Source organism: Equus przewalskii, chromosome 17 (assembly GCF_037783145.1).
Source record: "Equus przewalskii isolate Varuska chromosome 17, EquPr2, whole genome shotgun sequence".
In the NCBI taxonomy this organism is placed as follows: Eukaryota; Metazoa; Chordata; class Mammalia; order Perissodactyla; family Equidae; genus Equus; species Equus przewalskii.
This window is the reverse complement of record NC_091847.1, coordinates 53055912-53069360: the sequence shown is the minus strand read 5'-3', so window position 1 is coordinate 53069360 and position 13449 is coordinate 53055912. Positions and strand designations below refer to the sequence as shown.

The 13449-nt window shown below is 41.9% G+C and overlaps 1 protein-coding gene across 6 annotated transcripts in view; it reads left to right on the top strand.

The window, feature by feature from the left end:
* CHN1 (chimerin 1) overlaps window positions 1-13248 on the top strand; it is a 192052-nt gene extending 178804 nt beyond the window's left edge. For all 6 annotated transcript variants that reach the window (XM_070580250.1, XM_070580251.1, XM_070580252.1 and 3 more), the window contains 3 exons: window positions 3202-3339; window positions 8674-8779; window positions 10193-13248. In XM_070580250.1, coding sequence (XP_070436351.1) covers window positions 3202-3339; window positions 8674-8779; window positions 10193-10364 — 416 coding nt within the window. In that variant the 3' untranslated portion in view covers window positions 10365-13248. The remainder of the gene's footprint in view (window positions 1-3201; window positions 3340-8673; window positions 8780-10192) is intronic.
* The last annotated feature ends 201 nt before the right edge of the window (window positions 13249-13449 follow it).

The window sequence follows — 13449 nt, the reverse complement described above, 5'->3', positions numbered from 1 at the left end:
TAATAATATACATACTAAGTCCCAGAGTGTTAATCTTTTAGGCTCCTAGCTTTTTAAAATCTATTCTCCATTGATTCATTAACTCAAAAATATTTATTAAATGGCCACTGTGTACCTGGTACCATGTTCTTTACTTTAGATACAGCAGTATCATGTACTGTGTACACTTGGTCATTGCACTCACGGAGGGTTTGCATTAAAAAATAATCACACAATGGTTATTGATTTTATTTTAATAAGTGCCATAAAGGAAAACATTAATAACTGGGGAAGTTAACCTAGTCATTAGGGTTGGGGGTGGGTGCTGGAGATCAGAAGAGACTTTCTCAGAGATGAAATATTTATGCATTTTTGCTAAAGCTTAAAGGGTGTGTTTTTGGTTGAGTAGCAAAGAAACAGGATATGTAAGGCCCTGGCAACAGAAGAGTATGTGCAAAGGCCCTGAGGCTGACCTTGTCAAGGCACTGAAAGGTGCTGTGACTTAGAGAGTAATAAGTGAAAGGAGAGTAGACTGAGATATAATGAACACAGTATTTTACCATAGAAAGAATTATCTGAGTGGTAGAAGATTCACAAACCAACCTCCGTATTCTGTTTAACCCATCACATAGCTGATAGAAGAATTGTGACTTTATTTTCCAAACCAAAAATTGTGCTGTAGCCTATAATGAGACAGGCTATTTGAAATCTGGATTCTTATAGAAAAATAACTAATAGATCCTGGAAACAGAAGCCATGTGGCAGAATAGAAAGAAATTTCTTCTTTTTTCCTCAGTAAACACTTTGATAGAGGTGATATTTGCCTTTGTCACTTTTCTACCTACCTTCCTGATCTCTCATCCCATTCTCCAGGTCTGTAGGCCCCCAGCACCTACATGCTTCCCTAAGCTCCCCCAACGAAGCAATCTACATTGCCTTTTCCTTCCAGAAAATGCTGTATCCCAATTTGCACTGCCACTGCATGTGATTTCAACCCAAGTGTGAAAGGTGGACACTGATGACCTAATTCACACTTGAATGTGAGTGTCTGATAGGCCAAGGTATTTGCATTTTTAAAAGAGGTTGCTTTAAAAAAAATAGTCTTTTGGGGCTGGCCCCGTGGCCGAGTGGTTAAGTTTGCGCGCTCCGCTGCAGGCGGCCCAGTGTTTCGTTGGTTTGAATCCTGGGCGCGGACATGGCACTGCTCATCAAACCACGCTGAGGCAGCGTCCCACATGCCACAACTAGAAGAACCCACAACGAAGAATATACAACTGTGTACTGGGGGGCTTTGGGGAGAAAAAGGAAAAAAATAAAATCTTTTAAAAAAAAAATAGTCTTTATTTAGAGTAGTTTTAGGTTTAGCAGAAAATAGAGAGATTCCTCACATAAGCCCTCCCCACAGCTCCCCCATTAACATCTTGCATTAGTATAGTACATTTATTACAATTTATGAACCAATATTGATACATTACTATTAACCAAAGTCAATAGTTTACATTAAGGTTCATTTTTTATGTTGTACAGTTTTGTGGATTTTGGCAAATGCTTAATGTCATATATCCATTACGGTACCATACAGAACTTTCACTACCATAAAAATCCCCTGTGCGCCACCAATTCGTCCTTCCCTTCCTCCCCTGAACCTCTGGCAACCACTGATCTTTTTACTGACTATAGTTTTGTCTTTCCCAGAATGTCATATAGTTGGAATCATAGAGTAAATAGCCTTTTCAGACTGGCTTTTTTTACTTAGCAATATGTATTTAAAATTCCTCCATGTCTTTTCATGACTTGATAGCTCATTTCTTGTTCTTTTTCCTTTTTTTTTTTCATGAGGAAGATGATCAGCCTGAACTAACATCTTTTGCCAATCTTTCTCTTTTTGCTTGAGCAAAATTGTCGCTGAGCTAACATCTTTGCTCATCTTCCTCTGTTTTGTATGTGGGATGCCACCACAGCATGGCTTGATGAGCGGTGCACGGGTCCATGCCCGGGATCCAAACCTGTGAACCCTGAGCTACCAAAGCAGAGTGCACAAACTTAAACACTACGCCACCAGGCCAGCCCTGCTTATTTCTTTTTATAGCTGGATAATATTCCATTGTCTGGATGTACCTCAGTTTATCTGTTCACTGTTTGGAGGACATGTTGGTTGCTTCCAGTTTTTTGGCAATTATGAATAAAGCTGCTACAAACATTCATGTGCAGGTTTTTGTGTGGACATAAGTTTTCAACTCCTTTGAGTAAACACCTAGGAGCATGGTTGCTAGATTGTATGGTAAGAGTAGTTTAGCTTAGGAAGAAACCACCTGTCTTCCAAAGTGGCTTTCCATTTGCATTCCCGCAGCAACGAATGGAAGTTCCTGTTGCTGCACAGCCTCGCGAGCCTTTGGTGTTGCTGGTCTTCTAGATTTTAGCCATTCTAATAGCCGGGTAGGGAAGAGGCTGCTTTTTAATCCATAGCAATCTCTCATAAACCAAATGGAATAAAAGAAATGCAGCATAAGACCTAGCTGGGAGTAGATGCTATTTAAATCTTTAGTAGATGAAAATTCAGGTATTTTAATGAAGTAAAATACTTAATGCAGGGGAGTGTAGAAGGGGCCACTGGAAGGAAGGCCAGCTTTGCTAGAGAGTCTTAGGGCCCAGCACCCCTAAACTATTCCTCTCTCTTATAATTGCTTCTTGCTATTTCAACGCTCAAAAGTTTTGTTTTGCTTTTTTTTACTTGCCGCTACCTCCCCTGCCCCAAGAACTCAGGCAAGATCCAAATGTTCGCGTAGGAGCCTGGGGGGGTGGTCCAAAAGCACAAAAGCCCAGGCCTGGGTGCCTTCTGTGAGCTGGGAGGGCCTCTGTCATCATTTTTCACATTCTGTTTATTTTAAAAAGGAAAAAAGCAATCCCACAGTATTCCCCTAGGAATTCTCAAGTAGCCATGAAATTTAAACATATTTCTGTTGACTTCAGTCCTCTCCTGCTTTCCCCTCCATAATTAAACATGGAAAATTGAGGAACTTCAGAACAGAAAATTCAAAGAAATAGATTTTGGTTTTCACAGGAAATTGATCATTTTTATATATATCATTTATCTCACTGAATTTGATGTTGAAAACTGAAGCATCGCTCATCTTTAAAAACCATATACAAAAATATGTCATTCATTAAAACAGTGCCATGAATCCAGATATTTACTTTTTTTTCTTCTAACCTCTTTCAAAGATGGTGAGAAGGCAGATATTTCTGTGAACATGTATGAAGATATCAACATTATCACCGGTGCGCTGAAACTGTACTTCAGGGATTTACCGATTCCGCTCATCACCTACGACGCCTACCCCAAGTTTATCGAGTCCGCCAGTAAGTGGGAGGCGGGCTTGCCGACCTCTTCGTGGTGACCAACTTCTCCTCTTTTTCCTGCCGAGCATCTTGAATGCATTTTATGAAATATTTCCCCGTCGCCTCTCTCCACGCTTAATATACTCACAAGAATTTTGAACTCTTCTCTAGCATAGTTTATGACCATCAGAAGCTTGTTTGGAATGTGCTAGACCTCATTTTCCAAAGGAAGGCTCCTTAGATATGGGCCAATACTTTGGTAAAATAAAGTAAAAATGAATGACTTGAAAAATAAAATTGGAAAAACCAGACTAACTATTTTATTAGATTTTCAGCAAGCACAAAAATTTGTCAGACTGCTATGAAAGTTTCTAAATTCTTACTCTTAATGTCTGTCCTTATCCTGTGACAGACCATGAACAAATACTTTGCAAACTGGCACTGGTCTGCAGATCATACTTTAAGGAGCAAGAAGTTATTTTTTAAGTTCTAGTTAGGATGAAAATGAGAAAAAGCAGAGGCTCATTTGCCAAATTTTATTTATAGTGTAAAAATCTTACCTGTAATTCACACTTCCTTTTTTTTAAAAAAAAGGGAATTCTTAACAGATTTTTAAGTGCTGGCATTACCATTTTTTAGAAAAGATAAGCTATTTCTGTCATTTGCTGTTCTCTCTTAAAAGCCGTATGTTGTCTTGATCTTTAAATAATAACATCACTTCCTTGGTAACATTGATTTGCTTTTCGACTTTGAAATTTCATGAAGTACAAACTTCCTTTGTTCTGAGTTTTGGTTTCCTCTTCAGAACTTTTGTTGAGAATGTTTGTGGTTGAGTTTGTGGAGCACTGATTTCTTATGGGTCAGCCCAAGGTCCCATGTAGAGAACACTCGTGAGAATTACACTGCTTTCTACTAAGTTTCATGTTAGAAGCCTAAAAGACTCTAGATCTCTTCCTTAGGAATTTAACTCTTCTCATTTGGGGATGGATTCAGTGCCGATCATGAAGATTGTCTGAGGGAGCTTACAGGGTCTTGTTTCTGGGGCAGACATTTCCTCCTCAGAGAGAGAAGTCTGATTGCCACGAGACTGGAAAGCGCTTGACACACACTGACATCGTGAAGGGCTGCTCAGTCCCTGGTTTGCTCTGCTCCCAGGACAGCACTGGGGGCTCGACCACACAGTGTTCCTGTCCCTGCATTGCGTGGGAGTAAAGCCGAAGCTTGGCTCCTAAGCCTAACCCAAGGGCAGGCCCACGGCGGAGGACAGAGCCGTGGTTCAAACCCCAGTCTTGACCTCTGCACAACGCCTTCTCTGCTTGGAGGAAAATCCAGGCCCGCCATATGAGATTTCAAGGCCTTTTACCCCACACTCCCAGACAACCTCACCCTCCTCCCCACACCCACCCTGTTAGTGAGGAGGACCTCCCCTCTTTAGTGTTCTTCCAAGCCATTTGTCATCGTTCTGGGGTTTGTGTCTGAAACAGCCCTCCTGTCTGAAATCAGCACACCCCTTAGCTCACCCTCCAAGAGCTCTTGAAAGCACATCGAAAGAAAGAAACTTTCCTAAATCAAGGTAGACATTCCCTCTCCTTATAATTTCAGCTCTTTGATATGTGATACCGAACTGGCATAATACTTATACACAATATAACCTTTATTGTACATGTTTGATAGTGATGTAATTGCAGGACGTTGTGTCCTTGTACATGTCTTTTCTAGCAGTAGAGTCTGTTTCCTTTTTTAGACGCGTAGATAAAGCCAGTCTCTGCATAAGCCATCCTCTCATCTGTGTAGGCAGATGAGGAAGAAGAGGGAGGCTAAGATTTATAGAGCATGTGCGTGGTGCCGGGAATCATGTTGGGTACTTTACATCCATGATGTTGCTTTAGAAAAAATGAGATATTATAGGGTGTAAGGAAATTGTCCAAGGTGCCATCACTAGAGGAAGTGGCACTGGCATTCAGACCCACATCTGTCTAACGTCAAAGCCTTTGCTGTCTCTACTCTGCACACTGCCTGGCTCCCGTGATGGAACAGGGAACAAGAGACGTACACAGAGGAGGAAGACGGGAGGGCAGGAACACCTTCCAAATGGAAGACAGGGCTCGCTGACCCTTCCTGAGGCAGGTGCTCTTGAACTTCTTCATCTCTCAGCCCCTGAAAAAATGTGGGTCATGTTCTTGGATCTCAGGTGTCTCTGGCATTTATTAGCATCCCTGGCAACAGCTTTCTCCTGCAAAAGATGTTTGAGCTCTGCTGTTGCAGCCTCCCTTGGAGACCCTGCAAGTTGAAAGCTGGAAGGGAGTGGCTACAGGAAATGAAAAGGGGCTGCAAGGGCGGAGGAGACCAGGGCATTCCATCTACAGGCTTGAAGATCTACATAATCCCCTGGAAACTCCTTTATGAACCATCTGGAAGTCTTTGTCTACGGGGCCGTTCTTCCTCGCTTCCTCTCCCCACCAGTTAAGAAACTGGTGCCCTACAATAGAAAGGCCTAGAATTCCGACAGGTGCTTCTCACAGGGCCTGCTCAGTAACCCAACGGTCATGGGTTACTGAGGTTCCTGACCACCTTGCGAACAGCACTGCCAAAGCTGAACTCCTGGTAGGACCGAATGTGGCAATCTTCCTCTGGCCAGGGAGTCTCAGAACTCTGTTCCCAGAAGACCTTAGAAAAGCTACATGACTCAGTATATAACCTTGAGTGAGTCAGATAAACTCAGAAATAAAACCCCCGGCTTCTTTGTCCCCAATCACTTCAAATTTCCTGAAGAGAAGCCTGGGAATGAGAACTTGCTGAGTTTTTCCCTCAACTCTGCCACTGATTCACCCTTTTGTTTGACTAAGTTTTATTCTTCTCGTATTTGAGTTTCTCTTTTACAAAGAATTAACAGTGTGTAGTTTAAAAAGCTTTTAACTAGATGTTGGTACAAGTTTAGGGTGCTTATTTCCTGCCCCCACACTGTCCACATTTCCATATCCTTCCAGACCCTCCTCAAGTGCCATCTCTTCTTCTTTCCTCTTCCTCCCATCCACGAGCCATCTTTTTCCTCTATTCCCATTGTGCTTGGCCGGGACCTCTTTTCCAGCCTCCTTCCTTCATGCCTGGAGGTTGTACTCCTGTCTTGTCTTCCCTACTAGACTTAGGCCCCAGTTCTCTTGCTCATGTTTATTTTCCCACAGCACCTATGATAGTCCCTCGCTTACATAATAGGTGCTCAATAAATATTTGTTGAATGAGTAAACATAATTTTATATTGAGAACCTTAGAATCTTAGAGTTTTTGGGTACTCTAAGGAGTCATGTAATTAGACTTCCTTCTACAATGTATTCTTTTTTAAATACCCAGTAACTGCACCATCACTGCTTCTCTAGGCAGCCAGTCCTCTGGCGCACAGGTGTAACAATGGTAAAGCCCACTCCTGCACAACAGAAATCTACCTGCTTATAACTCCTCCCATTGGCAGTGGTCCTAGTATCACTCTCTTCCACAGGCAAGCTTTTCATATATTTGAAACAACTAATGATGGCCATTCATCTCTGAATACGTTCCATTTCGTCTATCTCCCACTTAAATTATGCTGTGGTCTTCTTGGGGCTAGAGATTTGTGTTCTCTGAAAAATTGATCATGGTTAATACTCTAAGTGGGAAAAAAAAGAGGAATTAATCCCAGAGAATAATCTCTGTCAATTTAATATCAGTTTATTCAAATGCATTTTGTCATATGTTCCCAAATTTATATCTCCAGTCTGGACGTCTCCCTGGACACCAGATGTTTGTTTGGCTGTCTGAAAGACATCTCGAACAGACTCTGCATCCTCCCCACCAAGCCTCCTCCACCTGTGATCTTCCCCAGCTCAGTTCATGGAGGCTCCGTCCTCCCAGCTGCCTCAGGAAATCCTGTGGCCTCCACCTTCAAAACGTACCCAGAATCCAGCAACTTCTTAGCACCTTCATGCCCCACCCGGTCTAAGCTAGTGTTGTTCCTTGTCTGGAGTTTTGTAATAATTGCTGGGATGGCCTTTCTGCTTTACTCTTGCCCTTCCGTAGTCTGTTCCCATGTGGCATCCAGAGGAGAGAGACTGTGAAAAGTGTATGTCAGCTCATGCCCCTCCCTTGTTCAGAACCTTTCCATTCCTCTCAGTAAGTGCCAAGTCCTTAGAGCCGCCTACAGCGCCTGACATGAAGGGGTGCCCCGTTGGCCTTCTGACGCCACCCCTTACTTTCCTCTTTGCTTGCACTACTGCAGCCACATTTGGCTTCTTTTCCTCAGACATTACAGGCATACCATCCCACAGGATCTTTGCACGGCTGTCCCTCTGCCTGGAGCCATCTTCCCCCAGATTTCCACATGGTTCATTCCCCCACCTCCCTCAGAGTTTGTACTCAAAACCTTCTTTCCCACTGAGGTCTATCCTGACCACCCTAGTTAAAATTTATCCTGCTGTTTTTTCCCCCGGCACTTGCCTCCTTCTAATGTAGTGTAAACTGTAAGATGCCATATTCATTGTTTATGGTGAGTCCCCTGCCAATACAAAGTACCCTCTCTGTGAGCAGGGAATTCTGTTTACTTGCTCGCCCACCAACACTGTCCTTAATTTCACACCATCTCAGGGTTCTCCCTACAAAGACTAATTGTGGAAGTCAAAAGGAAACCATTAGTCTTTTTTCAATTTCCAGAGTAGTTTGGTTTCAAATTAATTAGTCTTGTGGTAAAAAGTCTGCATTGCATTCTTCTGAATATCCTAAGTAGTAGAATATTTTTGTGCTTTGAGAGTAGATTTGACTTTTTTATATAACACAAAGTAATTTAAAACTCAGTCTAAGGAATAAAGGCAGTAAATATTGGATGATATATGTCTGGGTTTAAAACGCATGAATATCAATTAATAAGAGTTTGGCAGGTGTTACAGAGGGCAATGGGGTGGCATAGCTTGTAGGCCATCACTGAAAGGGGATTTTCAAAATATTTTGAACAGTGTAACATCCCTTAAGTATGTCTGTAATGTTCTAAGAAGACCTCATTTGAGTTTTTATCTATGTCTACTTGTGTCTGAATTTTTTATGGTTACGTCCTATATATCCAATTTCCATATTTACCAGACTCCAAGACAGTCTAGGCAAACTGTGGGCTCCCCGCAAAAGTCCAGTAAATGGTATTGCCACCCTGAAACTAAGCCTTTGGAAATCTGAGACTTGAACCTTAAAAACATTTTCCAAAGCTGTGTGGCAAGGATCTATGAAAAAACATTTCTTAGCAGTTTGGAAGATCACCACAAGAATAGAATTAAATGAACCATTTCTACCAGTTGTCTGTTAACGTTTTTCTCCTTATTATTCAACTTGCTGCTTTAGAAATTATGGATCCCGATGAGCAGCTAGAAACCCTTCACGAAGCACTGAAACTCCTGCCGCCCGCTCACTGCGAAACCCTCCGGTACCTCATGGCGCATCTGAAGAGGCAAGTTACAGCCTGGGAGGCTTGTGCTTGTACTGCACCCAAATTATAAGAATCAAAGGAGACGAAAGGTGAAAGAAAGGACAGATGATCTATTGAGTGAATAAATAAATGCATAGCTAGGTTGTCTTGTGTGAAGTTGCACAAGTTGAGGAGGAATGCGAAGTATTCACACTGCAATCTGGAATGCAGACTTGACTGTGACAGCAGTGTATTTGCAGTTCCAGGCTATGTGTGCAAATAGGCCAGAAATACCCACATTCTGCCAAGCCCATGCATTAATTTGGGGGGAAAGGGCAAAGGTCGGAGCTGTGAAAACACCAGCATTAGCATAATAAAGCAAGGGCAAAGCAAGCTAGAGAGGAGGGCTCACTCTTCTCACTTCCTGCTCCAGAATGGGCGCCTCAGAGTGGTGCTGGGATTGCAGATCTTTGAATGAGTGTTGCCCACACTGAAAAGTCTGTAAGAAGTGATGGAGTACAGCGGGAGGTAAAGCGAGGAATGGAAAAATCAAATATTTCAGTTAGTTCTGGTTTAATGTTTTAAAGTGATAGTTGGGGACATAGCTTGTTTCCCTGCTCGGTAACCCTCCATCTCTGCCAGTTAAGGCAAAGTTTTTAAAATTTTATGACCAAGTTTTAGTGGTTTTAGGATTTCAAAATATAAGACCAATCAGATACAAAAAAGACAGCAGAACTTAACATCTACTTTGTCTGCCTTTAGGCATGAGTTACCCAAAATGAATATTTAACTCATGGTGCTTTTAACAAGCACGCATTTTCCCTCTTCAAGAGCACTGAGTTAAAACTTTTGTTTAATTTGCTTACAACTTCACTTGTAAATTAAAGTTTCTCCATATTTGGATGCAGTTAAGTGCTCCACACTCTCAAGCGATAGTCTGTGTACCTTTGCTGAGGCAGGAAGAAGAATGTAAACACGCTCCCTGACGAGGTTGCTGCCCCCGAGCCATTTCCTATTAATATCGCTACCACTCTCCCTAGACACTCAATCAGCCATTCAACTGGCAGAAATACTCTACAGGAAACAAGGTAGCCAAAGTGGAAGGAGAACTGATGAAATAATTGAGACAGCCAGTCCCATCTCTATTTGCACACGTACCCCTGCAGCCACAGGGTGTGGCAAGAGAAGCCACAAATAGAACTTGAACCACACAGTCCAGCACATTAACTCTGGCTTGAGCTTCAGGGATCACCAGAAGTTTAAAGCATGTGTTAACATAATTTACTTTAAGGAAAGTCAGTGCTTTGACATTAAGGAGAAGTACAGAGAAAGCGCCTACTGTAAGAGTTAAGTGGGCACAAGCCTTTGTTGTGAATGTTCTTGTTTTAGCGCCAAAGCAAGGTGAAGAACCCCATGGCTTACACGAAGTCATGCTCCTTTCCGTGTGTTTTCCAGAGTGACCCTCCATGAAAAGGAGAATCTTATGAATGCCGAGAACCTGGGGATTGTTTTTGGCCCGACCCTGATGAGATCTCCCGAACTTGATGCAATGGCCGCACTGAACGATATACGATACCAGAGACTGGTGGTAGAGCTGCTCATCAAAAATGAAGACATTTTATTTTAAAGTTTTAGTTTGAGGGAAAAAAAAGAGATGTTTTACAGATGAAGGAATGTTTTATAGTAATTTAATTGGTTCTTATAGCTGAATTATTTCTCGGTTAGAGATTTGGGCATATAACCAGATTAAAATGAAGGAACTTCCCCTTGTTTTTGTAGCACCGCTCAGCTGTCCTTGTAAAACACTGCACACACGCTTTCCAGTTCTAGTAATCCTGGGTGTTCATTATGTTAAGAGAAACTCAAGCTATTGCATGCCCAGCCCCCTGCTTGGCAAGAGAATCCCGTGCAAAGGGGACAACAAGCCTGCGCCGCCTCTTCGTCCTGGGTAGTCTGTGGTTGTAACTCAGCATGTTTCGCAGAGTAAATCTGTCGTGGCTTCACTTTTGGGTCCTATGTCTTGGTTTCTGATGCTTATGTAAACATGCACACGAGTGGATAAACCAGCCCCGCTGGCTGCTGCATTGCCATAGACTAGAACATATGCCGACTTTTCTCGAAGGCTTGATCTCTGGTTTCTCTTAGTTCCTCTCTAACATAGTGCTTTCTTTCCAGCAGAAGCAAAATGCGTTTTCAGATTTGTTACTTGAGTAAATTATCCATACCAATAAAAAAGTACAACGCAGATCCTTTTCTGTTAAATTATTATTGGTTTTCCGTTGTAATTTTGTGTTTTTATCCGGCATGCATTTATTAATTAATTAAATTTGCCTTTTAGAAATCAAAAAAATTGAGAGCTTACTTTTTTCCCATGATTGGGAGTATTCGGAAAAATGTGTTTGGCCAGTTTTTTAATGCTGACTATTCCCTCTCACCTCTTGTTTACTGTTGAAAGTTTTGTCTTGAGCACCTAAACAAATAATTTAAAACTGCTTGGAAATAGAGCACTCATTCATTGGATTTCTTTTTCTTCTTGCATATTCTGGCTGAAATCTAGAATATTCCTCGATTTGGGGTGGTTGGGGCAGACAGGAGTTCCTTCTACAGCCATCGGAAAAAGAAACAAGGCTAAGTAAAAAGAATGATTTTCTAAGCATTTGGTTTGTCAGAAATGCGTGATGTTGACATTCCATTGAGCTGACGATGCTGCCTGAGCTGGGTCCCAGATAGCAACCTGACAACTGAGGAAGGGGGGTTTGCATGCAGGGAGATGCCAGGAAACCCAGAGAATGGGGCTGGTACTGTCACTAGCCACCCATGTGGCTTTGAGCAAATGACACTCCAGAGTTTGGTTGCTTGTGTGTCAGATGAGCATCCCGCCAGAACTGAAGTTCTCTCCTGCTTTAAGAAGTTTAAAAAAAAAAAAAAGGACTGGACACATTTCCATTTTTGCCATTTCAATCCTTAATACTTTTAAGACTATCTCAAAGATAATGGAAACTGACAGAAATATGGAGTTTTTCTGTATTTTTGCTCCTGGGTTATAACCGGAAGTTGGTAGTATGTTTTTATTAATGTTTATATTCAGAAAAGTATGGGTATTCAGGAGATGGTCCACCACAGCCATCCTCTCAACCACCGTCTCCTGTGAAGAATGTCATTGCACTGAGCAGCATTGGATATTGGATACATATATGAATAAAGTACAGGAAATGTTTTATATAACAGAAGATTTCTTTAAAAGGGAGGCCACTAAAAGGCACTATCCATCGAAGGAATGCTTTTGACTCACGAAATACGTTTGTCAGAGAAATCGGATCAGCTGACGCCGTCCGTGGGTTAGGCAGACCTCCTGAACCGTGGGGTGCTCATGGCTGCACTTCATTCTGTGCAGTCCTCTTAGAGGACAAAATCCGTGTAAAGAGATATGCTTTATTAGAACGTAATCACCCTATTTTTTTCCTAAAAGGAATAGATATGATTGACTTTAGAGTAAACATTTAGTATAATTAGACATCAATCTGGATCAAAAGCAATGCCTAATATTAAATATTAAGCAGATGTTAAAGTTCCGAGGATGTCTCCAGACAAGGTTACTGTTGACCAGGTCTGTGAACTAGTGCACTTGCTGTGGTTTTAAACAGATGGACATGAGGTTCATCCCTCCAGGATGTGCAGATCCAAGTAACAGCTACGTCATCTGTGAGCGCTCTTGGACTGCTGGGTGACGCTCCTTGAAATGAACATACAATTGCCAGTCCCTTAGGGAGGTCCTTACGCAATAATTAACCAGAGTCTTTTATATACATCTTTCTGCGGCCACTGGGAGATTTCTTAACTCATGACCTTTCAGGATGAGGCAGTGGTTTCTGTTTATTCCCACTACAGTGTGGAGTGGGAGGAGGGACCCACCGACCTCTCCATGATCACCCACGGATTTGGCAGCACTACAGATCCTCTGCCCTGGATGTAAAGTCCATTTCTTCTCAATTTTCTATATATAGTTTTAAAGAGATTATTGAGAAATTAAAGATTTTCCCATCACTCTCTCTTCGTTAGTTTTTAATGCCAGTTAGTTATTCCAGCTGACCAGAGGAAGTAGTTCTTTGCTGAATTGAGTAAAAAATGTGCCTCCAAGTGGAAGAATGGCTATTTATCAAAATGTTTCCAGTTACTTAATGAACTCAAATGGAAGGCCTCTGAATAAATTAGGTTCAGAGTTCCACACTGTTCATTTTTAACAAAATATTTTAGAGTTTATAGCCCCAAAGCTGATTAGGTATTATTGGTAAGCCCACTTAAAAGAGCAAAAAGTTTCATTTGGGTTTTTTTCTAATGCACTTTGGAAAAGCAGGATACCCAAAACTCTTCTCCCAACTGTGTATTTTAGTCATTGGGAGGACAACCTCTTATGGAACTCTGTAAGCGTCCCTATAGTGATTTGCCTGGAACAGCTGTATGGCATTCACATTTGTCTATTTGTGTTAAGTAAAAGGCATTTCTTTTTCTGAGCTGAAGTAATAGTGATGTTTACATCCCATTGTCACACATCACACTTCCACTGAACATCTGGGCGGTTCTGACCCTCGATTGGCATGCATTGTGATGGAGTGCCGGAGAAGGCTAAGGAGAGTAGAGCATTGTCAGGGATCTGTCAGCTCCTCTAATGTTTAGAGATCTAGTTCTCGCTTGCATTCTCTCTCCAAGGGAAG